This window comes from Suillus plorans (assembly GCF_016647745.1).
Source record: "Suillus plorans strain S12 chromosome Unknown HD556scaffold_130, whole genome shotgun sequence".
Classification (NCBI taxonomy): Eukaryota; Fungi; Basidiomycota; class Agaricomycetes; order Boletales; family Suillaceae; genus Suillus; species Suillus plorans.
Genome location: NW_024537514.1, coordinates 48,311 through 73,994, shown reverse-complemented (window position 1 = coordinate 73,994; position 25,684 = coordinate 48,311). Strand labels below are relative to the sequence as shown.

The window sequence follows — 25,684 nt, the reverse complement described above, 5'->3', positions numbered from 1 at the left end:
TTCTATTATGCGATGCGGGCTTAGCTAGCCTTTGTTCTATTTTTGGGCCTTCGAGTTACCGACATGATCATGATATCGACAAGTACTGCAAGACCTACACGACGACCATCGTTGGCTGTATATACGACGTGTGTGCAGTATCCCTAGCCCACAGAAAAAACTCTTAAATTGACCCAATGTAGCACACGACAATCTGCTGCCGCGGTGCTGCGGCTGATAAATTTAACGAATAGGTTTGCCTTCTTTCGGTTGGTTCGGCGGCATACATTAACCTTCTAGCTGATTGTATGATGAACCACCATTTAGCCAATTTCCTCTTCCCTTCCGACTTCGTCTCCATTCGCCTCGGTTTACTGAGCGCCGGCTTCATTTCCCCCACAAAATTCTGTTTTTACGCATGTCCATAACGCCGAAGGCTGTTCTCCATGCTATCTGTCGCATCCTTCTCGCCGTTATTCGCATTCCTGGTCTTGTCTCACTCTGCATTCTTATAACCCTTTACACCATAACTGAGCAACGGTTTTCCGACAAGTTTTTTGCAGAAAACTATACATGGCAACCTGCTTTTCCTTCAAGTTGGAGATTCGTCCTCCTCCTCCTCCTCGTCGTACCCACTTTTGCCTTTCTCCAAATACTCCGTCTCTTGGCGTATCGGTTCCTACTTCCCCTGTTAATCGCTCGATGGAGTAAGGCTTTTGGAACTGGGGACCCTTCCGACGAAGGGTATATTATGTTCTATCGAGATAGCTCTATCGGCAGACGTGAACTTTTTAACGCCGAGGAAGAAATTGCGCTCATGGAAAACTCGGAAGAAGGTGCTAGTGTGCGCTCATCCTCTAGACCAACGTCTCCTACTCCGCGTCTGGCGCCCCATCCCAAACTGTGGAAGATAAAGCTGTTCGCATATCTCGTCCTGCTTTGTGTGAGCACATGGGTCGGAGTCCATTACGAGCAGCCTGGCGATGTACGGTACAGGGATTCTATTAAGGAGGCTGTTGCACACCCTCGAAAACAAGGCTACGGAAAGCAAGGTGAGCTCCTCCAAACTCATAAAATCGAACGCACCTTCAAGTTATCCCGCTTCAGAGAAAATATTCATTGCTGCGATGTTCTACAATAACGAATATATCATCCCATACTGGCACGATACCCTTATCAAAGTCATTCACTATCTTGGTCCAGATAACGTCTTCGTCTCTATCGTTGAGAGTCACAGTACCGATGAATCTCCGCAGCTCCTTGACGCACTAGATGCGGACCTGGCCCTTTTGGGTGTGTCACGGCGCATACTCACGAGAGATAAAGCAGTACCAAAGCCCGACGATATGCGCGGAAACAACCGCATTGAATTTCTAGCCGCTACACGTAATCGAGTAATCGAGCCCCTGATAGTAGGAGGGTATGATAGGGTTGTGTTCTCGAATGACATATTTATCGAGCCCGAGAGCTTCGTCGAGTTGTTGGAAACGAACAGCGGGGATTACGACATGGCATGTGGCCTAGACATGGGACATTTTGGGTAAGTAACATCTGACTGCTACGGCACATCCGTAATTCTAATCGTGGTAAAAAGTGCATATGATATGTGGGTTCTTCGAGATCGACAGGCAAAACTAGCTAGTGCAATGTGAGTCGCGAATTCTGTCTTCATTACGTCTAATTCAGTTTGTTTGACATCTAGCTGGCCATATTTCTTCGACGAAGCTGATTATAAAGCAATGCATACCGAGTCTCCTGTACCCGTATTCACCTGCTGGAACGGCATCGTGGTCTTCAATGCAGATCCTCTTCTTCCGATAGCCTTACGCTCTAACCGCACGCTTTCCAATGATCCTCTGCCATACGAATTGCCGGCAACCCACCCAGCAGCACACAATACCTCGATGCAGGGTCCGAGTCCTGCTCTGACACCCCCAATACGATTCCGTGCATCTGCGCCAGAGGAATGTTTTTCGTCAGAAAGTTTCCTACTCCCATATGATATGAGACGACAGTTCAATCTACAGAACATATATCTCAACCCAAGAGTGATCAACGCTTACGACTGGAGGTTTGTCGCATGCTATATTATCAGCATATTGGCTGATTAGTATCATGTCAGGTTTTATTTCTACTTCAAGTGGCTTATGCGCCACCCCGTGCTCCAGTGGTGGATCGAAAAGGTGTATGATGGTGCATGGATGGCAAGATCTGTGCTTGTCGTGGGCGATGCAGAGAAGGTTTCTTGGTGGGACGGTGGAGACTGTCATCCATGGTGGTAGGTGGACTCGGACATGGGATTTTGAGATTTTAGGGCAACAAGTCATGGGACGATATGGGATTGCCGACTTCTATAATACCAAAGTATTTCCTCGTGCATAGATCAGCCAGGCAGGTACTACGATTATTTATTATTGTTTGCCCTTTAAATTCACGCATTATGTAATACACACGAATATTATACTCGACGACCGTCGACCGGTCTACACAGTTGCTTGAAGGTCTAATCAAAACGGATCACGGTCACTAACAACGTTGGGTATGTAAATCTTGCAGCTCTACACAGTGATCATCAGCGTTGTAAGTACGTACCGCATCTTTTGTGATGATATTCCCAAGTTAACTAATAACTACATGACGGTTCACAGGATCACCGTTGTTATGCCACCATTGTCAAAGGCTTTAGTATTCAACAAGCGTCCGTTTCAAGTCCCTGGACCCTAACTATGGGGACCACTGACCCTCGCGCAAATATGATGGCAGCAATCGTTCTAGTCGCGCACCTTGTACTTTGTATTGTTTGCAACGACAAGCTCTTCGCCCACATCGCCGTTAGCCAACTCGTACGAGTGCGACGCTCCGTATCTATCGATCTTGACGTGAGAGCAAAATAGAGCGCTTGCATCAAGTTATAAAGCTCGCAATGAAGCCATCACTGATCCTGCGTCGTCCAGTTACTCTTTTGATTCGTTCCAATTCCGCCATGTTACCCAAGATCGTCGAAACCGTTCTTCATTCTTTCCCTGCTGTGCGTGACCTTCGTCAGGATCACCGCGACCACATAATCACATGCAAACGTCGATGGATGTCTGTTTCATGGGAGCCGTCGAGGATCCAACAAGAAGAAAACACATTGGAGGGCCAGCTCTCGAGGTGTCCTCGGTCTTCTGGAGCACCGTATTTGAACCAACACATGTCGGAAGCTTCTTTTTATATTCCGATGTACACACAACCTAGTCCACCATCGCCCGGAAGAAAGCGGGCACTATTGGTGAGTGATACATAGTAGATTTGCAAATCAACGATATCTCTGAAACTGTATAAGATTGGAATTAATTACAAAGGTCAACGCTGTGAACTAAGAGGGTGCAACAACGACATCCATAATATCTTACCATGCCTTATTAGTACGTGCAGCTGTTTGTAATTCAACGATGACTCTACGACTCCCTTTCAGATCAATGGGGATACGATCCCAGAGATATTGTACAATTAATTGATGACGGTTATCGCCCCCCACCAACTAGGCAAAATATCTTACTTGAAATGCACCGCCTGGCATCTTATTCAAGGACCGGTGATTCCATGTTCTTTTATTGTACGTACTGTCTTTGATGGCGTTGTTGGTCTTCTGAATCACGCGGTTGCTTACACAGTTTCGGGGCATGGAGGCCAAGTCCGCGACCTAGATGGCGACGAAGTTGATGGTTATGACGAATGTAGGATCCAAGCCTGATTAGAAAAATCACTGTTGACGTTCGCAAAGTCATATGTCCAGTCGACTATCAACAGTCGGGCGTGATTAACGACGATGTCAGATGTTTACCCTCTTAATCAAAGGATAACGCTGATTAGCTCTTTAGGAAATACATGAAATCATGGTCAGTATCATGACGCAAAGAACACCTCATATTTCACATGGTATTTCAAATAAGTCGCTGATAGAACGCACGCAGGTAAAGCCACTGGCAGCTGGCTCACGGTTGACGGTACGGAGAGTGATCGATGACGCGAAATCACTAAATAACTCAGCTTTACAGGCGCTTTTCGACGTAAGCAGGTTCCTTGATACCGTAACTCCAAGTACTGAATGACTCCAGTCGTGCCATTCCGGCACGGTGCTCGGTGAGCTCTAAATCAACTTCATCGCTGCCGAATTCTGAATAATATTAGATTTGCCTTATCTTGTGAGAGAAGCAGTTTCCTTGTGATTTTTTCTGATCGTCTCCATAGTATGACTCTAGACAATGCACGTTCGTCGATGGCGTTACGCCAGGTGCTCGCATTAGGAAGCACTCCCAGGCACAAGTTGTGAGCATCGGTTTCTGCGAGTTGATCATGCTTCTCAGCCAACATCGGACAGGTTTGTTTCTCGGGTTGTGAGGATTTCGAAGAGAGTGAAAGCATCACAATGCCTGGTCGACCTATTGGTGGACTCATGACCTTTGTGCGTAAAACTACCAAAACATCAGGTCCTTCTAATTTTCCCTTGAAGGCTTTCGTACATGTTTTCTGTCCGTGTCAAACTTCCATTGCTAGCCCAACTGGCTAATATTTGAACTTTGTTCAGCTTGCACGCAGGCTCTCACTTTCCAAAACAGATTCGAACAAATACGCGCATTCGTCCGTGAAATCCTACCGGACGCCAGACAACATCCTCAGTTTTCCTGCTCGAATCCTCTCGTTTGTCGACGTATTCTTATCCAGACTATAGCCACTGATATTGCACAGGATATAACGTTGCCTTTCTATATCTGAACGGTTGTAATCACTCCTTATATGTTAACATGATCGTGCGTATTTGATCTTGTTGACACCGTTCCGTTATGAGCCGCTCGTAAGTACGAAATTGCTGAGGACAATGCCCATCGATCAACAAAGAACCCGGGGTTGGTCTCCCCGAAGCCTGGACGCGGTTCACATGTCCTTCATCTAATATTTACACAGTGATGATTGGCCAGATTGGCACAAGTAACGCTACTTCTGTATCTTATCGCGCCTCTTCGGTCGCGAGAGTGATTATTGCATCGCAAGCCCCATATAATCTCCGTACCGTTTTGCAAAGTCAGCGCTTCGCCTTCCTCCTATCCGTCTTTTTTGCGATGTACCTGTCAAACGAAGCTTGCCGAGACTGGTATATATCACCTAGTGATAGTGTGTTGTAGTCAATTTGACAGAATCATCTAGCGCTATGAGGGCGGGAGCTTGATAATCCTTACCCTAATAAAACGCATGGGTAGATTCTCAAGGGTTTCACTAGCTACTTGCCCACGCACTCTGAAGCGTAGATAGTAGTCATAAACTGCCCTCATCGATAAGCGCGTATGTCTGTCCCTCCTGCCAAGCTGATTTCGTATGTTTACCTCCTGATCGTTATGTCCTCGCTAACGTAGTCCCATGACCTTAACAGTCGCCGAAACAAGGGGTAATGTGACCGTTAATGCATGATGTGCCTGCCTAGTATTGACTCGTTTCGAAAGGCTAGACAGATCAAGGAGTTCATACACTTCGTCCATCCCTGCAGTCGTTCCTGTGAGGCGATCGCCATCTCCGAAGTAAGTAAGCTCATTCAACTTCACGTGATCAAGTCGTGTTAAGTTCACATCGTTTACCAGACCAGCGGCTATCAAAACGCGTCGAGCGCTAGTACGCCAATATCATTCCCCGACGTCCTCCAGTACAGATGCAGCCCTTCCTCCATCTGTACCTCCCTATGGTTCCAAGTACAACGGGAGGACTACGCCAGATGCTCGGCCAGTACAACATGGTCCTGTGATCTCGCGGCTTCACCGCTCACGGACGCAATCGACTCAATCTCTTCAGCAACAGACAGGAGAGAGTACAGAGCTATCGAGACACCATATACACTCACCGTATAGTGCTGCGCGACGACCTGTCGTCGCAAGGTGCAACTGTGACCTGTGTGATCAACTTGAAATAGATATTCCACAGACAATCAAAGTGTTGCCTCCACGTGCGAGGAAGAAGAAGGCATTATGCGTGAGTCCTTTCAAGTTTGTCCTTGCATGGCTTATCTTCGGGTAGATCGGCATAAACTACAAAAGCCAGGATAGAGAGCTTCGTGGCTGTGTGAATGATGCTTGGAACATTGCGGAGTTTCTAAAATGTCCGTCCATTTTCATTTTATCTTATTCACTCAGTATTGAGCGACACAACCATGTAACAGCCTTCTGGAATTACGCGAAAGAGGACATCATGGTGCTCACAGATGAGCCATACAATCTGAAGTACATGCCGACGAGACGGAACATCCTTAGCGCGTTGCGATGGTTAGTGAAAGACGCCCAGCCTGGAGATTGCTTATTCTTTCACTGTGAGTCACGTATCTGTCATTTGAACAAGCGATTGATGATGTATCCAGACTCTGGACATGGAGGACGAATCGTCGACTTGGATGATCGCCGTGTGGATGGTCACCGTGTAGATGGATTTGAGAAGGGTAACAGTCACGATAGTTCCAGCTTTGAAGAGTGCTGATCCGCAAACAAGCTATCCATCCAGTTGACTGGGAACGCGCTGGTGAGATTGTGAGCGAGGTGCGTTTGTATACTTGTTTGCTTTGATTATATGCGATGTTCATTCTCAAACAGGACTTATACGACGTGATGGCAAGTACTGGGAACGCGAACTGTGAGGTTGATACTAACTTTTACACAGGTCAAACCCCTACCCGCTGGCTGCTGCCTTAATGTGAGTTTGTGGGCGGCTTTATGTGTCAACCAACTTCAATTTTTTTTATCAACAGGCGTTGTTTGATGTAAGTTTTAGTTGTCAATTTCAAGTTGAACAGATTGTATCATGAATACTAGTCATGTTATTCTGGATCCGTCCTCGGTATGAAGCTGTTATATTGCTATGTTGTGTTTCTTTGTTGATCTGTCTCGTGCACAGATTTGCCATACATCGTCAGTCCAAAGATGGTTGATGCATTCGCGACTGTCTAATCATTTGCTCAGTATCAACCCAGTGATCACCGAAAACAGCATGCTACGAACTCTCGAGCTCTTACAAAGTACCCCCAAGCTCATGTGGTAAGTGAAATACGCTCCTCAACTCGAAGTCTGTTTGACGATCAGATATCAGGTATTATTTGCAAGCTGTAGTGACTTCCAAGGTAGCGGCGGCGTTATCATAAGGGGTGGAGAGTTTCTTGGAGCCATGTCCTCTGTGCGTAGTAATCAACAATTCGCTCGTATTATTCTGACCAAATAGTAAATACCAGGCCTTCATCTCGTCACTTAGTGAGTAGTATTCTAGCAACAACAGTCATGCGACTTACTGGCATTAGCGACCAACCCAACCCAGACATATCTGCAGGTACTTGGGTCTGTGCAGGTTATCTTACGTCGGACTCAGAGGCAGACGCCGCAGCTGTCGAGTTCGTATCCAATTGTATGTCAATCCCATACTTTCTCTCATTTACTAACGCTGTGAAAACTTCATCAGGATTCTAGTCAACAATGCCTCTTTTAATTTAGTTTTTCCTTCTACGATTTGTACATACAACAGGGAAGTTCTGTGAGTATTAAGGATCGTCCCGGAGACTACTGGAACAGCTTACCTTGTGCGTCTCAAATAGCAGACGTGTACGCCTATTTATGATTCTATACTCGTTTGTTGAGATGTGTGGATACTAATTGAATACCTGATCATTAAGAACAAGAACCGAGTGTTTGGTTATCAGTGAGCTGTCTGGTGTTACGAAAGCTACATGCGTTGTGTATGTAGTAGATGCCAGGTCACAGAATAAAATAGTCCAGCAGCAAATAGAGAAATTTTAATATCCGAATTGCAAAGAGTGGAGCGCTGCGAAGAGATTCGCCGAGAAACGGTTCAATTCATGCGGCAGAACTCACAACTCTGCCAAATCGAGAATCGTCCCCATAAGTCACAGACTCACAGTGTGTGCAGGATATAAAAGCTGGTTGTCGTCCTACAGTGTTTCCCTATCCTCAGAAGCATCATTTGAGATATCATCTCACACATAAATGCGTCTCTCCCTCCTTGCTGTTGTTGTCTCTTTGACAACATCTATGTTTGTTAGTGCATGTACGAAAGAGTTTTACCATTGCGAACGAACATCAGATTGCTGCGAGTTCTTGTATTGTGATGTTTTTGCTGGGGTGAGTATGAGCAGGTCGCGTGCAACCAGGATCCAATCACTCACCTGCTCGCCTTAGCATAGATGCACGTCAGGACTGGCAGAGTGAAAATTGAGTCGGTAGCCCGAGCGGGATGTCACGTCAGTGAGTCATCTTTCTGCTTTCGCTTTGGTATCATGATTGATGGTGCAATATCCAGTCCGCAGTGATACAGTCAATCAGTACAGTTATTTTTGAACGAATTTTCGTGCTGCTCGAGCAATATAAATGTAGACGATCCAGATGAATTTTACGAACAAAAAATCACAGAAGTAAGACAGACAGACAGACAGACAAGATAGTGAAGGGAAAGATAGATAGATATACTTACATAAATAATCTGACCACAAGGCAGAGCCTGTCGGTTTGAGTGGCACGCGAGCGCGGGAGGAAGAGAGCTAGACAAACAAATATGTTATCTCAGTATCGGGAAGAGACTCTGCATGTACGTAGATAGGCACCTAGACAAACAAATATATTCTAAGGGTATATTAGCTCGTACGAAAACGGAAGAAAACGATATAAGGCTTACATCTCAGTCTCGGGAAGAGAATGAGATGTGCGCATGGCTAGGACGTTGTTTTAAACTATGGGGACACGGGGAAAGTCGGAAAGAAAATAAGAATGAGTTTGAGACCTATGGCACTCGGCCGATGTTATGAACGGATGTGCTCGTACCTTTCATTCCGATGTCTCCGTCTTTGCTTCTCCCAACACTCCCCCTCGAGCGCATTCCAGCTTCATCAGCCTTCGGAGCTACTTACAAAATACCTTTGCAATTTGTACACCTCTCCTTGCTCTTCATTCCTTCTGTTGTACTTCCGACTAATTCGAACCAGGTCTCTACGCTTCCTCTTCATACTGCTCTTGTCGACCGCAAAGGCCAGCAGACGAATAACTACATAGAGCACCGCAGTATTTTCGATTGCGGCCCAGAAGCTCTGTTCATGGGAAGAGAAGAGCAAAAGGGGGACCACAGAAAGAAACATCAGATGGTCAGTGGATATAGCGTCAATGTATCTGACGAGCGGTGAGGATGCAAATTGCGGGGATATTAGCACCAAAAGGATGCCAAATGCATAGGGTATTGTGCCGATCGTCACTGCGCCCGCCCGCACCCTATCACAAAAGCATCCAATCACGCCAGCGGATGCTACAAGTTGTGCCGAAGACCAGCCTGAGGTCTGTCGCATCAAACCATCGGTTGTATTGGGTGGGGCAGAAAGCAAGCTGAAGATGAAACAGGTGTGATGTGATGAAATGAATCCTAGAATAATGAACACGGCTCCGAGGAATATGCTCCATGTTTTCGGTCCGCCGGGTTGCAGATTGTCCTGATCCAGAGTGTGGACTCTCACCGCATCCTGAAGTAGTACAATGTTTGTAAAACCCGGTTCATGATCGACGAATTCGGGCACCAGACCTCCCTTCTGTATGGAAGTGGAAATGGGGTGGAATGTTTGGAATAATAAGTGATGTGAAATCGTCTGGCGCAGCTGACGAATACAGAAGCAAATATTCCCAACGCCGATTAATTGTGTTTGGTTAGTGAAGCACATACGTTCCGCGTCAGCGAGGTATAGCAGCACTCTTTCCAGCGTGTGTCGAATGAGTTTTTCGGGTATGCTATTGGTGTTGAGGCCTGGGATAATCAGCTCAGAGTAGTACGCCCTGGCCCAAATTTCCTCCGTAGTAAACAGTGAGCCCAGGTTGGCGCTCCCAGTGGCCCAGAGGCATCGTATCACCCCTAAAAGCTGATGAGGATACGACTTTCGTGTCGACAAAAATTCTCTGATCGCTCGGGTGAGCTGCTCCAATCCGCAAATCATAGTTGCTAACTTTGCAGTCGGGGAGGTTGAATCAACAAGAAACTCAGAGAACGGAAGGATTTGGACCAAAACCAATACAGGCAGGAGGTTTTCCAGTTGGTCCAGGTAGTGCAAGATGAGACCCTCAAATGAGGGAGAACTCGTATACTGGCTTGTTGTTTTCTGATTCATCAGATGTAGATAGAAGAGCGTGTTTAGTGATGTGCACGGCTCGGCTTGAGGCCCTGGGCCGGCCCAAGCCGGGCCCAAATAAGCCGGGCCCAGCCCAGGCCTAAGTCACGGCCTGAGGAAGGCTTGGGCCTGGGCTTGAGTTTCGAAAAGCCTGAGCCGGCGGCCTAAGCCGCGGCTTTGGCATGTTCAGTGGCAGTGACTCACCGGAGGTACGTTTCCCGACTCTATTTTTGTCTTTCTAAGCTTCTGACTCCCATCACCTTTATCAGCTTCGAATCACCACTATCATGTCAGTGAGCTTTCAACACTACCAGACCAACAGAGTGTCTAACTTGGGACCTGTGAGTTGTTCATCTTCTTACTTCACATCATTGCGTTTAAATCACATCAGACTGATACTTTCGGCTCGTTCAAGTAGTGCTGCCGTGGTCCGGTCCTGAACCATGGTTCGAACTGGACTTTTGGTCCGGTTCTCCTGTGGTTCGGTCCACGGTCCAGGTGTCAGCCAGAACCGGACCATAGTACGGTTCTCGGTTCTGCCATTGGGCGGATGGTTCGACTTTGGTTCGGACCGGCCCCGAACCGTTCCGAACCGCGAACCGAAAGAAGCTTGCCACATTGTTGAAGCACGCCTTGACACCTTCCTTTGATGATCCACTTTGGCCTCAGGGATTCTTAAGCTTCAAGATTTACTTGTTTCCATCAAATGCAGAGGCCCATTGACAAGGTAAGTCATGATATGCACTGTTCAAACTGATGAATCAGACCACACGTCTCGTTGTGCAACTCCTCCCGCAAGCCCATCGTCCCACTCCTGCGAAACCACCGCCTCCACCCCTAAAATCAACGCGCCGACAAAGACCAAGTTTGCTTGTGCTCGCTATCTTGCGCCCGTTTTCTCATGCTTACTCTCTCGTACCTGTCCTCTTGTGCCCATTCTCTCGTGCTAACTCTCTCCCACCTGTTCTCATGCCACGCCCCATCTTTCATGCCCTCCTACTTCTTGATGTCGCTTGGTATTGAGACCATCGACTGCGGCACAACAACAAGTGCCTGCCATGTTACCTGCGTCTTTGCACACTCCCAGCCACCACCATTCACCACTTCCACGATGGCGCAAACGCTTGCGGGTGGCGCTTTGGACCGTATTTTCTTGCAACAGTTCTGGACCCTAACTTCAAACGTCGAAACCCGTTGGACTGAGATGAAGGTTACGAGCGGGAAAGCTCGTTTTGAAGCTGTGATAAGTCATATTTGACCAACTTCCTAACTTTGCACCCTGCCATTGAGCACATCATCTACTCCGGTCTCGCCTTGTACTCACTACACGTTCACACACACACAGAGCAGTTTATCAGCACCTACTGTCTCCCTCATTACTCGTATTCTGTGTTAATGCCTTGTGCTTGTTACACTCGAAATGATATCTTGCAAATTGACCGCTGCTTATCCTGACAGATCATTCATATTTAACGCGCACACGACTCGACTCAAAGATATTACCATAGGGTCTCTACCCACCTTCGTAGATGCAGGAGAAAACTCTCGAACTTCTACCTGCGCTCCCTACTGAATTTTTGGGTCCGGTTCGGGTTCGGACCCCAAAAAAACCGAACTGGACCATAGAGAACCGTTCTATGTGGTCCGGTTCTGGGTTCGGACATTTCATAGAACCGAACCAATGGTCCGGTTCTTGGTTCTCCTCTATGACCCTCTGAACCAGACCGAACCGGACCACGGCAGCACTACGTTCAAGCCTCACCAAATATTACTGGAAGATGATACTGTTACGGACTAGGATAGTTCGAGCTCTCCCTAGGCGGATTGCCTAATCTGATAGCGGGCTCGCTACTGGAGAGACGGGGATCTTCTCTCGAATGAGAGGTTCGGGGGTTCCACTTAAGGTAGCGTCGGCTTTCCTTAAGGTGCGGCTTAGACTGAGTGATTGAGATGATCACACAGAGGAAGTTCTGATGAAAACCTAGTAGAATCAAGTAGGGAATATACATGATTCTGTCTGCTCTATATACTGTCGTCCGTGTGCACAGACCAATACTACGTTCGGTAGGTAAGTATGAGTGTGTCTATACAAGGGCATCTTATCTGATGCCATGCGGGCGATTATCTATGCATGAGGCTTACCATGCCTCTTCTATCTGTCCTCAAGGCTAAACATGCCTTGTAGTTTAACTGCGCATGCTGCGGCATGCGGCTTCTCTTCTGACCATGAAGCAGAGCTTCTCCATGATCCGGGTCGAGGACCATCTAGGTCCGTCCAGATGTAGCCTAGGCTGGTCTAGGTCATTTAACGGCATCCAGGCCGTTCTAGGTGTCTCTACGAGTCTCTGTTGAGTCGGTAAGTCTTCCAAGATGGTGCATATGGCGGGATAGGGGCTAAGGTCATGATGACCTCCGTAGGAGGGGTTCTCGGTTACATGTTATTGTAACAGATACCAATATTCGGACACTCATTCACAGACGACTCGTAGACTTCTGGCAACCGTGACAGCTTCACCAACACATAATGGTATAGCCAGCGTTGTTTCAAATAGTGTCAACAAATACAAATGCCTTATGGTCCTGGACACATTCTTGGACTTGTGATGCATTCGTAACGCCCAGCTTTAACGAAGTCTGACTGGCGCAGGGTGGCGGCAACCAAGTTGTGGCCTATGTTCAATTGTTGGTTCAACACTAGAGGTCCGTATCCAATGAGGCACATCCACCTAATTCCCATTCTAACGGACAAGGTAGTCGCTTGTTGAATGTAATATAATCGGTGGAGATCACCAACTCTCTTTGCCTCACTCCATTACTGTACGCTTCGACGCTCGGAGACTGAAGTTGCTTTCTTCCAAGGGAGCGATGATAAAAGTCATCATGGGCGGCCATGAATGAGCCTGCGATCCTTGTGCGTTCCCAGGCTCCAGCACGGGTTCAAGTTGCAACCTCAAGGTCGATCGAGAGCAACACCACTTTGCTGACATGCCATTGCAAGGCTACGAAGGACGATGTACTATGAATATTTGAATGCCCGCCGACGACTGGTGTTGAGCTGAAGATGGACTCGTTACTTGTCCTCTTTCAAATGCTAGTTCTTCTTGAGAAGAGATTCTGAGTGTGTCTTTCTTTCCGATAACATTTGAGCTGAACGTTCTAGACTATCCAGAATCCCATTGATACTTTTTTTAATTGATTTAGACACATTGTAATTAGACTACCACTAATGCTTGATCTGTCCGTTGGCTTCGCAAAGCTGCTCTGTCCGTTGGCTCCCCCAAGCCCCGGCTTTGGGCTGGCTTGGGCTCACGGCCTAGGCTCTGAATTTTTGTGAGCCTAAGCCCTTCGAAGCCGAGCCTAAGCCGGGCCGGAACATCACTAAGCGTGTTCCTATCCAGAGCAACCTATTTCAATTTCATCGTAAAGATAGCCTGAACTAACTTACCTAAACGCATACGCACTCAAATGTCTGGTTCGCAGCTCTGATAATGCGTTTTGCCTGAGCTCCAATTGCTTTTTCATACGGGGAAAAACGACATTGCGCCATCGGGAAACTTGGAGGCGGAGAGGCGGGACCAGAGTCTCTTCATCTAACGACTCGTAATCCTTCATAATATCCGAACGCTCCCTGAACCATTCCCCATCTTCTTTTAGGGAGTTCCACTGTCGGTCCATCCAACTTCCTTCAACCGCCAGCGAGTCGCAAACCGAAAACGCAGGATCCCGCCAAAGCTGCGCTTGGAGCCTTTCACAATCGCTTTCCTGTCGAGATATATCGGGCTGAACATCTCTATTTGAGGTATCATCGAGATTTTGGCGACAAAAATCAGCAGCGTACTGATACTGATGGAGAAATCTGTTAAAATCTGGATCTTGAAGCCCGTTGCAGCAAAGCTCGAGCAGGGATTTCGGACCTGTCTCTCCAACAGCATTGTGTAGTGATACTAGCGCTTCCTGCGTGGCTGGGCTAAGATTATTTGGATTGTATTTCTGATAGTTATCAGGGTCGAGAAAATATTCGGAAAGTGTGCTATGGACTGCGACCAAATGTCGTACTCCTGTGGAGGTCACTCGAACATCGAATAGAACGCCTGCAACGTTCTGTGCAAGATCAATAGCAAGACCATCTGTTTCCGGGTTAAGTTCCAGCCCCTGGATTGAAGGACATGACCGCAACGCCTGCAGGAATATTAATGGAGTGACGGGGCTTGGAGAAAACGTGAGGAGCTGCAAAAGGATCTCCAGGACACGTCCAAGTTGCGTTTGGTCAAAGTCGGAGAATCGCTGAAGCTGGACAGCCAGATAGTACTTGTACATTTTGAAGATGCCTAGCGGAGTGTCGTTCAGGAGCTGGGACCGTGTCTCTCGATTGTACAGATGAAGATGCTGTGTCAGGTTCTTCACTAATAATATGTACTGAAACATATTCTCGGATCGCCCGACAAGATTTTGGATGAAATAAGCTTCATCAGGATCATCTGACCCTATGCACCACACCCTAGCAGGAGTATTAATACTACCTGGCCATTGTAGAAGTATAGTTATGCATACTCAGTAGCCATCCCTCATGCTTCTTGTATGCATACTCTGCTGGGGAACCAATGCCCGCCCCTTTCCAGTGCTCCCTGGATCGGAGATCTCCATATTCCTATGTTCTGCGTGCTATTTTAAACCTGCGCCTCGGAGATCTCCATATTCCTATGTTCTGCGTGCTATTTTAAACCTGCGTATCGAGAGGGAGATCTGACTATACTGCGCCCTGTGCTTCTGCCCTCCGTGTTCCTGGAAGTACTACCTTCTGTGTTCCTGAGTATCATATCCGTACCCTAAAAGGGCAAAAAAAGTGAATCTGACGATAGCAAAACATATCAATATTGCTCCTTTAGATAATAGCGACACAACTGAGATAGCAAAAACATATGCAAAAATGTCCTACGTGGGTGAAATGACCGAAGAGAAAGCAACAAGACCAGGCACGACACTCCAGATGGAGATGCATTGTGCACGCATTGCTTGACGGACAGCTGCCTGCCGATGGGCATATGCACTCGCCCCTTCGTTCTCCATCTCATCTAGCCATGTCCTCGGGGTAGTGCGGTCCTTCCACCAATCTGTTTGCCACTCCAAGAAGGCAGACACCCGCCGCATTTCCTCCTGGAGGAGCTCGACTTCCTCAGACCACCGACTGGCCCGTGCGCGCGCCTTACACCATTCTATACGCATCGCTAGAAAACCCTCGACTTAGAAGGGCCCAAACTTACTCGAATAGATCACTCACCGTCGGATAGTTCTTCTTGCCCAGCGCCATGGGACTGCTTCCATATCCATGAGATAGCCACCAGTCTCCGTCCCTCAGTCTGGGATTCACTGGCAGCTTGCGCTTCCGTCATTCCCCGTATATCATCTTTCTCCAGCTTTGGGAACTGGTTCATCCACTCTACCTCCAAGAGCGCCTCAGCCAGAACTTCGAGTGCACTCCAAGCAATGTTATACTTGGTCGCAGCAGCATCGATCTTCTTTTGAATGGTGTTGATGATACCTCGCGACCGTGTGTGAGCGCGCTGTCCCGTAATCCAATCTCTCTTGAATCCCGTAAGGTGGCGTTTGAGACGCAAATTCTGATGAAGTTCGTGTAAGGCCTCATGAGCCTGAGCAACGCGGAGCTGCCACTCAATACGTGTGAGGTTAGTGTCGCAATGCATGGGTAGTCTGAGGACTGCAGAAGGTAGCCACAACTTGATGTTATGGACTGCTTCTTCCTCAGACCCGGGGCCCAAGTCGTCGGTCTCTCGCAGTCGCGCAACATACGGCATATAGAGAGTTTGGATTTTCGCCCAGTGCTCCAGTCGGCGGCGCAACGTATTTGTCCGCTGCTGTAAGGCTGAAAGCTGGATATCAGTGGAGTGCATACCGACGACTGCCTTATCAGTGGCAAGGCGGCGTCTAATAAATCATTGATTAGTTGTGTGTCCGTCCAGGTAATGAACATTGTACTCACTGCTGCGCTTCCAGATCTATTCCAGCTGCTATTAAGACACTTGGCGACACTTCAGCATGCAAGGAGACATCCAAGCCACGTTTGAGCTGATCCGCTTCAGCTTGCGAAAGTTCAAGGCGGACAGAAGCTTGAGTTATAGGGACAGCGGCCGATTCGAACGGATTAGGTTTGGAGCGGTCAGCCTCCCATTCTTCCACCATTTGACGCCATGATGTAAGGCTCTCTGTTGGAATGGCCTCCTCAAAGTCCCTCAGGTCCAACACATGTTGGTCCCACTGTGGGATAGCTTCCTTCAACTTTTGCAAGAGAAAGGGCCCTGTCAGAGAGGTCAGATACCAGGGAATATAAGAAATCAAGCGGGCGTACCGAAGTTGCAGACCTTGCGCCAATTCCAATCACTGAAATGGTCGTCGAGGGTATCCCGCCTCGAGCCAGGGCCCATCTCACGGGTACTGGTTGCCACGGGATTAATATTTGACCATGCTCTCTCCGGTGCTTCCCCATCCGTTCTGGCCATGCCTTTAATGAGATTGAATGAGAAGGTGGTTTGACAAGCGGGAATGTGTGCTGGGAGGTGGAACTTGGGTACGAGAAATGTGATCGTCTTGCCGCCAGGAGAAAAATGAAGTGTCGAAGGATAGCGTGACATGCGTGTCCAGAGGTGTTTGCTCCACTGGCACGCAATATCGTATGATATATTAAAGACCGCCAGGTCACTGGAATGTGTCAACGTTGAGAAAAATAAAAAGTCCATGTTCACGTATCTGATAATTCATTAGTGAGCGTGAACAGAATACAAACGATACTCACTTCTCGCCCTTTTGGAGATCTCTGACGGCAGACGGCCGCTTGAAGTTGTGCCTCGCACAGACAACAGTGCCAATGCCTGTCGCTGCGAGGCCGCGCACGTTCTTGGAATCCGCCAAGTTCACCGCATTGTGGCTAGCACAAGAGCTTTTCTAAAACGTAGAGTTAGAACTCCAATAGAATTAACGAGACCATTACACCTTACCTCTTGAGTTTGTCCAGCATGCTCGGCCAACAGCCCTTTGAAGCTCGATTCCTCTACGAAGTATGCCCACCCCGTGCTCAGGCTTGGATCCACTTCTTCCGATGACTTATTACGGCGGCACATTCGGAAGTTTGCATCAATTCCAAGAAACAAGGCAAATAACCATCTATACACAGGTAAGCTGACAGCGTACACAGAGGGGGAAATAACTAACCTGTCATTTGGAGGAGCACTGTCCCAACCTGGCGGGAGATTTCTGCCAGGTTGAGGGCAAGCAGGGCATGGGACAGCGAGCTCCCCAGGCTTCGTACCCAGTACTCCATGGACATCGTGCGCACGACCAGCTCGCTTGAGAGCTAGCAAATGTCGGTATTGTCGACTCATTCGCAAGAGAGCCTCGTAACGGTCCTAGAATTAATATAAGTTGATGGATGGAAAAATAATACATATCAATACATACCTTGGGCGGATTCGTTCCCGTATTGTCTGACAGGTGAGACAGAGTCTGCCAATATTCGAAGGCAGAGCCTTTGGACTCGAAGGTGTACATTTGGAAATTGTCGAGAAGACGGAAGGTGGCGGCGGTTCGTGGATCAGTTGATGTCGCAGGGTACCATCGTGAGCGTAAGATTTGGATCGTACGTGTCTTGGCAGTTGCGCAATTACAGAAAAAGAGCGAGACACTATGTATACCATTTATGTCCAAAACTGTGAAGTCGAATGCGTGAACAGGATTGTCGCACTGGATGCCTGCTGGGTGGCCGAGTTGAATGCATAGACCCAAATCCCGAAGGGAAATCCGCTGAAAGTATGTGTTCGTCCAAATCTATACGATAACTGTGAACTTGAGTGATAATGGATGGGGGAAAATTACCTCAACATTGTGCAATGGCATCGCACTGTGAAGCGACACAATGCAAGACCGACAATAGAGTTGGAGCCCTTCACAATCTCTGCAACGAACTGTAGGTTCGTTCGCACAGTCTGGTAGGCCATGACATGCGTGGCTCCAAGGAGCATCTCCTCGTGCCTCAAGCCTGATGAATTCCTTCAAGAAACTATCTCTCTCCCGTGCCCATAGTTTTTGTGGATCATCCTGGAACGCGGTAAGTTATCTTCATCAGTAAACAGGAGATTGGTCAATGCACCCACCCCTGGAGTACGATCTCGTTTGCTTTTCACAGGCTCAGCGTTTGTGTTTTGTTCCGCCAGAAAGTCAACGTAAGCGTCGTCCACAGCGTCGAAATTGGTTTCTAAGTTGAAAGTCTCCGAGATACTTCCATCGGCCTCTGTACGTGCAGGTGTTGCCGGTGTGACTTTGGGTGCTGGGTAGTACACAGTTCTGACAGAGGGATGGCCCATGTTCGTAACATCAATAGATGTGTGTGCGTGAAGATCGTGGCTACTGTCAACATTGCGCAGGCGTTTTGCAGTTGGGTTTTGAGCAGCAGCAGCTTGAGCAGCGTGTCGAGCACCATTTTCTTCACAGAACTGTTTCTGCAGTCTGGTGAGCTTGCGCCCATAACGGCCTTTGACCATGGCGCTGATAAAAAAGTGCAAATGCAACGTTCAATAAACAGAACTACCTTATGACTAATATGGTACATAGTAAATACTCATCAACCTGCCTGCCATATCAACTTCTCAGCAAAGAACACCTCATCGAGGATGTCTTGCCCTTGTTCCATCAGACAAAGAATTTCCTCCTCTGAGGTCAACCACAAACGAGCAAAACGAAGCAGACGCAAGCATTCTGATTTGAGCTGCTGAGTGCAAGGTCCGTTGAGATTGTCAACCAAAGTGGATAGCGCCTCAGCTTCTTTTGTGAAATCCTGAGCGACAGTTAGCTCCCCCATGAACTCTGGTCTAACTACATCCCAGCCCCGTTCATCCACGGCTTGAGAAACCGCGACGAAACGATCCCGACACCCGTTATGATTTCGGCACCCTGTATACGTGCGAGTCCACATATCTTCCATCGCCTGAAAGGCGTTTAGTGTAGCCTGTATTCAAATGAGCGTAACTTATTGAAGCTATCATAAATGAACTTGCCTCGTTAGCACCTTGACGTCGTCTCCACCTTAGTCTTGCCTTAATTCTCTCATCCCCTAGATGCCTAGCAAATAGTTGATTAAACAAACGACAGTGCAACATGCTAGAGCCTTACGACATATAATATAAGCGCTTGGAGTGTTTTCGTGTGGCCTGACGTTCGGGCGAGGGTTTACGATGTCGTCCCATGAAATTGTAGAGCGATGTTGAAAATGTGGAATAAAGTGGTATACGTTCAAGGCGAAATTCAAACCCCTCTACCTGGCCAAACAAAGTGCTTGTAGCTAAGCACTGTCACTCAAGCGTCACCGCCACAACTTCGGGACATTTATTATTTAATACCATCTCACATTTTTGAACACAAATCGATAGCTCAATAACCGAGAGTGACGAATCAAAGTGCAGTACGCAAATAACATTCAAGAGAGCAAACACGACAAGATGGCAAAACGGTACATGAATGGGTATGTAGCACGACGTGGTATTGGTATGTATCTACTAGAGCGGCACCTCCATGATCCCACCATCGTTGACGGCCTCGGAATATGCAGCCTGAGCGGCAGCAAGGCTGGAGTGGCGTGCAAAGCAAGCGCCTGGGACACCAATCACATGCTGATGGACGTTGTGCCTGGTGAAGATGTTAAAAACTTTGACTTAGCCAAATTGAATGTACACACCAGCCTTGGAAGACACCCGTTTTGCGCCCCACAGTGACAACGTACCAGCGCGAGGAAGATGTGCCAGCAGCAGTAGCGCAAACCACGGCAGTCTCATGAACTGGAGCGGTCTGAGGAACCAAAGCCGTTTGAGTGGCTGAAACGGTAGGGAGTCTAGCTGCAGCTGGGGGATTGGGGCCCACAGCGGCCGGAGCAGAGGTAGGGAGTCCAGCGCTTGCTGCACTTCCAACTTCTGGAGCAGTGGAAGGAGCCTGAGCAGCTGGAATAGTGGAAATGGCAGTCAATGTAGCGGACAGAGTCGGGTTGACGATAACACCAGGAGCAGGAGATGAGAGCGCTGGACTCTCATCTTCTGGAGGTGAAGGTATCTGGATGTCGGTGCCACAAGTAGGGCAGCGCCCACTCAAGAGCTGAGTCTCACTACCCACATGGTGGGCATCCATGATGGCTACAAGGACATTAGTGAGCAGGGGTTGAGTTAAGAAACTTGGGGCATACCATTTTGAGTGCGGATGAGTTCCACTGCGCTTGCAAGTTCGGACAGACTGAACGTCTGCTCCTCGCCAAAGTGGGGGAAGACCTTCATTTTAAACGAACGAGCAAAGCGGGAGTATTACTGACGGGTAAACGTTATGTGGGTAACGAACTAATTCTGGATGCCGTTTGATGGGCAGATTTAATACTCATCGGTAACTTCCACTTATCCATGGGAGCTCATTGGTTGATGACCTATTAAGGTTCAAATCCCGCCCGGGTGTGTTTGCATACCACACTCTGGGTCACCATCGCGGAGTCAAGAGTAAAAAAACACACAGTACGTACCAAATACAGACTTATGTCATTCATTTGAGGTTAATATCGGTTGATCAGATGCCTGGAGCCTCGTGGATGTCGCGCGAACAGTCGGCTTGGCTGTCAGAGAAGATGGATGGGTTTCAATTGAGCCAGCTGCAGGGCAATGTTTCTACGTACTTGTCAGAGGTAAATGCTCAATGGTTCACAAAGTGGCCCGAGGCCGCAGTGCACTTCAAGGATGAAACTGGCGTGGTACTTACGGAAGAACAGCTCTCAAAAGAGCAACACATTAGCTTAGGACACCATCTTAAGCAGCGTAAGGCCGTAAGTGTATTGTATTTATAATTTCATATTCAATCGCTTATACCAAAATCAGCAACTACGTTCTTACTTCTACCGCAACGCCTCAGCCGTGGGGCGAGCACGAATCACACAATTCACCAAAACCATCACGAAGTTGATGGGCTCCTCCACCGAGCGCACACGTGGGCCAACCGCCGTTAAACACTTCATTCATACTGAATATCAGTCTGGGTCCTCGGTCAAGGAAGACATCCAGGCTCACTTGAAGAATGGTGAATACACCCGACAGAATCGCATGTCCGGACTTCGCGTGGAAGCTGCCAAGGCAATGAGTGCTCGTGGACAAGAATACGTGAAGAAAATGGAGTGGGAGGCGAAGATGGAGTGTGAGCGCCGTGCTGAGAAGGCGAAGGCTGAACTGGAGGCACTACACAATCCTGATGAGTCGGCGCGTATGCAGTAAGTACATTCCCAAAACATGCTATTATATTGAAGTTCATGTTCATGCAGGTACATCGAAGGCCTCAGTGCCGTAGTCGGGCAACTTCTACAGACTATTCAAGAAACTACTGGCTGGTATGGAAGTATTTACCTTGGAGGACCAGACCCACGTGTGGCCGGAGATGTTCGCGTTTTCAGGTAGGGACACACAGCATGCCTACCGCATCGATACTGACAATATTCTTCACAGCTTTCACCACGGGAAGGGGTCTACTGGCCTCACCTTCCGTGAAGCACTCCCAGACCATCACTCGCGTCTCGTCGAACCGTTCACCATGTTCCTCAAGGGCGCCTTCGCTACCTCGCCTGATTTTACTCTGCCAGCGGCTACCCACGCTTCCTCCACAGTTGCTACCTCGCCTGACCTTACTCTGCCAGTGGCTACCCACGCTTCCTCCACAGTCGCTACCTCGCCTGACCTTACTCTGCCAGCGGCTAACGTGCTTCCCGACGAGATCCGCCAAGATGAGTCATTCGACAACTCCCTGGGATTCCTTGGCGCATCGCTAGAGCCGCTTATGATGTCCGACGACACGCTCCTAGAGCCGCTTATGATGTCCGACAACACGCTCTATGAGGGTAGCATGGGAGCCTCAATTGAGCCTCCTATGATGTCTGATGACACGCTTTACACAATCGGACCAGAAGAGCATGTCGACTCGTGGCAAATGTCACTCCCAACGCTGCCTCCTTATCCCGGCCAACTTACTCCTCCCCGTCTTCGTAGCGCTATGGCTCGTCTTGGATCAGGCAGTGTGAATCGTCCTCGTCGTCCTCGTCCTCGGCCATATAAGGGGAAATCAAAATCTATGTACGACAGGTTTGGTGATTCTCCCCCGTCATCTCCCGTGCCTTCTCGGGCCACCCAAACTCCTTCTCTGGCAGAAGTCATACCTCCGCCACTTCCGGCGGCATTTGATTTGCCCCCTACTACCTCCTTTCCCTCTGCCATGGCTTCTTCGCCTACTGCTGCGCAGCTGCTGGAGCCTGTGACTCCATCTCCTCTTCCTGCCATGCTAACTACGTCTCCTGCGACTTCATCTCTTCCTACTGCGCTGACCACGTCTATGACTTCATCTCTTCCTGCTGCACTGACCACGCCTGCAACACCTGCGCTGACCACGCCTGCAACACCATCTCTTCCTGCCGCGCCTACCAAGACTACGTCTCCTGCTTCCAAGGCTTCTCAGGTACCAGCACCTATCACATCCTCGCCACGTATGAGGATGCCTCTTGAGGACATACCGAATCAGTCTGTGCGACGCAGCAGTCGCACACATGTGCCGTCAACACGTCTAGCAGAAGCCAATAGCATTGGCACTCACAAAAGGGCACGAAAGTAAGTTTATTTTTTTGCTTGTTGATTCGGACTATAACGTCTTGATCCAGGCCACGCAAGTCAGCTCCTTGAGCAGCGGATACCAAATTTTATCTGCTGATCGATTTCTTGTCCTTTTTGTTTGTGGCGCGCAGTCTTCATGGCATGACACTGGCGTAGTACTCACCTTATTCACATGTTTATATAATGTCCCTCAAAATACACATTGTTTTCTTGCTCCATTGAATACCCAGGCTCGTCAAAGTCACTCGCGAGACTTAGTGTAAATTTTCGGGAGACTTGGGGTGAAATCCAAGTTTGCTGACATCACGTGATATTCATTCATTCATACTTCGCAAAGTCAAAACTGCGAGACTTGGTGTGAATTTCATTGGCAAAGTCAAAACCACGAGACTTGGTGTGAATTTCATTGGCAAAGTCAAAACCGAGAGACTTCGTGTGAATTTCAAGTTCGCTGAACATCACGCGATATTGGTTCATCCGCGAGACTTGGTGTGAATTTCAAGTTCACTGACACATCACGTGATATTGGTTCATTCATACTTGCAAAGTCAAAACAAACACATGCAGCTATGCCGCCGTCCTGTTTGGGACCTGCTGATCACGTAAAATGGGAAAAGAACCCAGAGAACCACCATGCTGATTGTATTTTTAGAGAGACAGTTTTGGTATGTCCTAATTAGGGCACACGGAGACGTCCGAGAAGTTCCAGCCATCATAGGGCACACGGAGACTCCCGAGAAGTTCCAACTGATTGTATTTTTAGAGCAACAGATTGGTATATCCTGATTAGGGCACACGGAGATGCCCGAGAAGTTCCAACCGATTGTATTTTTAGAGCAACAGTTTGGTATATCCTAATTAGGGCATACGGAGACGCCCGAGAAGTGCCAGAAGGCAGGCTTCCGCATCTGTATGCTTCCTCGAGGGATTCTCCCCTGTATGCATACTCTATGGGGGGTGGGGATCCTAGGTGAGTATGCATAACTGTTGTTCTACAATGCCTGACTTTGTATCAATAATTATGACAGTATAGCCTCCCCTATGTAAAGTTGAGTGACGTGACGCGCGTACGCCTCAAGATCGGATTGTGTAGTGCTGTCACTTCCCATAGCTATCGTGGGCAGCCCATCGAGCAAACTGGTCACGTACGGATTTCGGCATGCGGTAAGAAGGATATACGCATGCGCAGGCATGTTGTTAAGTATCCATGGGATCAATCCGTCCTGCTGAAATGCACGGTTTTCGCAACAATCTACGGCGTCAATGATGATCCTTCAAAGACGAAGTAAGCAAGAGTAAGCAATAAGGGCGACAGCATGCGTACCTGACCGTGTCGAACGACTCCAGTAAATTTGCAATCCGTGTCCGCAGCCCCTTCTCTGAAAGCTCGTTGCGCTCATAGTCCACATACTCCAGCACCTCGCCAAAACCCGCTATGCTGTGATGGCATGCCGACACAATTTGCCGCAATAAAGTCATGAGGATTGCTTTTGACGAAGCCTCTTGTCGTACATCGGAATACTGATCTGCTGCGGGATCCGCTCCACAGAAGTAGTAAAGCAATACTCCACGGTGACCAGCATCCTCCTCCTTCTTCTGAATTGTGTCAATCACGTGAGCTGCCAAGACAGATTTTCCTGTGCCTGGCTTTCCCGAAATAAACAACTTCGGAGACGTTTCCATTGATAGCCAATTTACAATAGATGGGTGGGATTTGCTCCAGGTGCAGGGATTTTCAATGCACCGTGATTTATTCAGATACAGCTCAAGGTGATTTTTGTAATTTGTGCAATGAAGGAGGAGTTTCACGATTCATATTCGCTCCGCTATCAAAGACGGAAGGAAGAAAAATGGCAATCATTATTGGAGATACCTGAAGGAATAATTTTACTTACAAATATACCATCGTTGCTCATTCTCCACATAAGCGACGAAAGTTCCGAAGTGTGCCGAATGAAGGGCCGCTCGCATCTCTTCTCTTGCAGTCCGAAGCTTGCCCGGTATATTCGGAGACTTGGCAATCCTCTTGACTACCCAAGTCTTTGCTTAGCCACATGTTCACGTATAAAACTGAGAAAAAAACATACACTTTGTTATAACTGACTCGTGTTTTTCTAGACTCGAGGTTCAATAAAGCCTCGATAGGACAATGACACCCAAGTACTCACCGCCTATATAGTCCCTCAGAATTTGCATGAAGGCGATAAATGCCTTGAAAGCCGAGATGATTGCGTGACGTTGCTCGGAAAGGTTTGTCGTCCGCTCGGATCGGATGATTAGGGGGAGACCATCCAAGACGTCGTTTAAACCGTAAATAACCTCTGTGACACCGGAATCAGTCATGATCCATGTGGATTAATATAGACGCTATTGTCTAGGATCTCCGCTTTGGCAGCAGCTATCTGTGGACGTGGTGTCTAGATGTAGGCGTGCTATCCAAGGACCAGCTCACTGTGACGATACACTTCAGGCCACCATACAAGGGAGCTGCGATCGGACTCATGCCTGCGAGAGGCTGCAAGAATCCATCGCAACTGCCCAAGAACGCCTTGACTTTTGCCATGAATTTATCTCTTTTTTTGAGGCGAAGTTCAAGTTCAGAGTCCTCTGGAAGCTTCAAATCTTCCAAGTCGATTCCGCGCAGCCGGGAGCTGGCCAGGTCATTGGCCAACTTTATGAATTCAGTGCGTAATTGAGAGAGGTCTGCCTGGTCCATTCTAACGACCCAGGAGAGGAAGAAGAGGATTGTGTGTAGCGATCAGCAGGGACACGACTTGCTGTAACCGAAGGGCTGTGCCATTCAACATCATCTACTCGCACCCTGTTATGACTCCGAGCTAGCTTGGTTGCCAGACTTGCCTAT

At 48.2% G+C, this 25,684-nt stretch overlaps 10 protein-coding genes across 10 annotated transcripts; 5 read left to right on the top strand and 5 right to left on the bottom strand.

Moving 5' to 3' along the window:
• Positions 1 to 796: 796 nt before the first annotated feature.
• HD556DRAFT_1250888 (glycosyltransferase family 69 protein) lies at positions 797 to 2,261 on the top strand (the record flags this gene model as incomplete). The annotated part of the gene is made up of 5 exons (XM_041298971.1): positions 797 to 1,031; positions 1,087 to 1,519; positions 1,574 to 1,627; positions 1,682 to 2,050; positions 2,102 to 2,261. 5 exons carry the CDS (start codon positions 797 to 799, stop codon positions 2,259 to 2,261), a joined length of 1,251 nt encoding a protein of 416 aa, XP_041152246.1.
• A 701-nt stretch (positions 2,262 to 2,962) lies between these two features.
• Positions 2,963 to 4,833, top strand: HD556DRAFT_1462689 (caspase domain-containing protein; the record flags this gene model as incomplete). Its single annotated transcript, XM_041308279.1, has 14 exons — positions 2,963 to 3,250; positions 3,305 to 3,386; positions 3,437 to 3,577; positions 3,636 to 3,698; positions 3,746 to 3,792; positions 3,843 to 3,860; positions 3,915 to 4,031; positions 4,080 to 4,104; positions 4,153 to 4,166; positions 4,213 to 4,290; positions 4,343 to 4,426; positions 4,475 to 4,493; positions 4,550 to 4,662; positions 4,711 to 4,833. 14 exons carry the CDS (start codon positions 2,963 to 2,965, stop codon positions 4,735 to 4,737), a joined length of 1,116 nt encoding a protein of 371 aa, XP_041152245.1. The 3' UTR covers positions 4,738 to 4,833.
• Positions 4,834 to 5,224: 391 nt separating this feature from the next.
• Positions 5,225 to 7,664, top strand: HD556DRAFT_201260 (caspase domain-containing protein). The gene is made up of 19 exons (XM_041309890.1): positions 5,225 to 5,332; positions 5,390 to 5,404; positions 5,460 to 5,534; positions 5,595 to 5,979; positions 6,025 to 6,106; positions 6,167 to 6,313; positions 6,362 to 6,439; positions 6,502 to 6,536; positions 6,591 to 6,608; positions 6,658 to 6,690; positions 6,746 to 6,757; positions 6,810 to 6,834; positions 6,892 to 6,905; positions 6,957 to 7,031; positions 7,084 to 7,167; positions 7,223 to 7,241; positions 7,289 to 7,392; positions 7,447 to 7,518; positions 7,580 to 7,664. The coding sequence occupies exons 1-18, from the start codon at positions 5,304 to 5,306 to the stop codon at positions 7,471 to 7,473; spliced, it is 1,257 nt and encodes a 418-aa protein (XP_041152244.1). The 5' UTR covers positions 5,225 to 5,303; the 3' UTR covers positions 7,474 to 7,518; positions 7,580 to 7,664.
• A 417-nt stretch (positions 7,665 to 8,081) lies between these two features.
• Positions 8,082 to 10,760, bottom strand: HD556DRAFT_1314828 (uncharacterized protein; the record flags this gene model as incomplete). The annotated part of the gene is made up of 6 exons (XM_041301013.1): positions 8,082 to 8,118; positions 8,168 to 8,198; positions 8,473 to 8,539; positions 8,906 to 10,132; positions 10,346 to 10,410; positions 10,541 to 10,760. The coding sequence occupies 6 exons, from the start codon at positions 10,758 to 10,760 to the stop codon at positions 8,082 to 8,084; spliced, it is 1,647 nt and encodes a 548-aa protein (XP_041152243.1).
• Positions 10,761 to 10,847: 87 nt separating this feature from the next.
• On the top strand, positions 10,848 to 11,484 carry HD556DRAFT_1426194 (uncharacterized protein). Its single transcript, XM_041304630.1, has one exon. It carries the CDS (start codon positions 11,043 to 11,045, stop codon positions 11,397 to 11,399), a length of 357 nt encoding a protein of 118 aa, XP_041152242.1. The 5' UTR covers positions 10,848 to 11,042; the 3' UTR covers positions 11,400 to 11,484.
• Positions 11,485 to 13,353: 1,869 nt separating this feature from the next.
• Positions 13,354 to 14,458, bottom strand: HD556DRAFT_1451439 (uncharacterized protein; the record flags this gene model as incomplete). Its single annotated transcript, XM_041307958.1, has 2 exons — positions 13,354 to 13,531; positions 13,587 to 14,458. The coding sequence occupies 2 exons, from the start codon at positions 14,456 to 14,458 to the stop codon at positions 13,354 to 13,356; spliced, it is 1,050 nt and encodes a 349-aa protein (XP_041152241.1).
• A 615-nt stretch (positions 14,459 to 15,073) lies between these two features.
• HD556DRAFT_1451438 (uncharacterized protein) lies at positions 15,074 to 18,690 on the bottom strand (the record flags this gene model as incomplete). The annotated part of the gene is made up of 10 exons (XM_041307957.1): positions 15,074 to 15,366; positions 15,420 to 16,084; positions 16,140 to 16,455; positions 16,506 to 16,903; positions 16,950 to 17,098; positions 17,152 to 17,317; positions 17,366 to 17,559; positions 17,612 to 17,977; positions 18,026 to 18,247; positions 18,304 to 18,690. The coding sequence occupies 10 exons, from the start codon at positions 18,688 to 18,690 to the stop codon at positions 15,074 to 15,076; spliced, it is 3,156 nt and encodes a 1,051-aa protein (XP_041152240.1).
• Positions 18,691 to 19,701: 1,011 nt separating this feature from the next.
• Positions 19,702 to 20,466, bottom strand: HD556DRAFT_1314826 (uncharacterized protein; the record flags this gene model as incomplete). The annotated part of the gene is made up of 3 exons (XM_041301012.1): positions 19,702 to 19,831; positions 19,881 to 20,328; positions 20,379 to 20,466. The coding sequence occupies 3 exons, from the start codon at positions 20,464 to 20,466 to the stop codon at positions 19,702 to 19,704; spliced, it is 666 nt and encodes a 221-aa protein (XP_041152239.1).
• A 284-nt stretch (positions 20,467 to 20,750) lies between these two features.
• HD556DRAFT_1314825 (uncharacterized protein) lies at positions 20,751 to 22,890 on the top strand (the record flags this gene model as incomplete). The annotated part of the gene is made up of 5 exons (XM_041301011.1): positions 20,751 to 20,999; positions 21,052 to 21,437; positions 21,489 to 21,617; positions 21,670 to 22,818; positions 22,869 to 22,890. The coding sequence occupies 5 exons, from the start codon at positions 20,751 to 20,753 to the stop codon at positions 22,888 to 22,890; spliced, it is 1,935 nt and encodes a 644-aa protein (XP_041152238.1).
• Positions 22,891 to 23,840: 950 nt separating this feature from the next.
• HD556DRAFT_1314824 (uncharacterized protein) lies at positions 23,841 to 25,537 on the bottom strand (the record flags this gene model as incomplete). Its single annotated transcript, XM_041301010.1, has 5 exons — positions 23,841 to 24,093; positions 24,146 to 24,440; positions 24,717 to 24,866; positions 24,990 to 25,140; positions 25,274 to 25,537. 5 exons carry the CDS (start codon positions 25,535 to 25,537, stop codon positions 23,841 to 23,843), a joined length of 1,113 nt encoding a protein of 370 aa, XP_041152237.1.
• Between the last annotated feature and the right edge of the window lie 147 nt (positions 25,538 to 25,684).

Bases quoted from the DNA above. Each gene is read 5' to 3' on its own strand.
- HD556DRAFT_201260 (XM_041309890.1), top strand. From the start codon at position 5,304: ATGTCTGTCCCTCCTGCCAAGCTGATTTC. The intron at 5,980-6,024 runs GTGAGTCCTTTC...ATCTTCGGGTAG, and splicing joins GGAAGAAGAAGGCATTATGC to ATCGGCATAAACTACAAAAG. The intron at 7,032-7,083 runs GTAAGTGAAATA...ATCAGATATCAG, and splicing joins AGTACCCCCAAGCTCATGTG to GTATTATTTGCAAGCTGTAG.
- HD556DRAFT_1426194 (XM_041304630.1), top strand. From the start codon at position 11,043: ATGCTTACTCTCTCGTACCTGTCCTCTTGTGCCCATTCTCTCGTGCTA.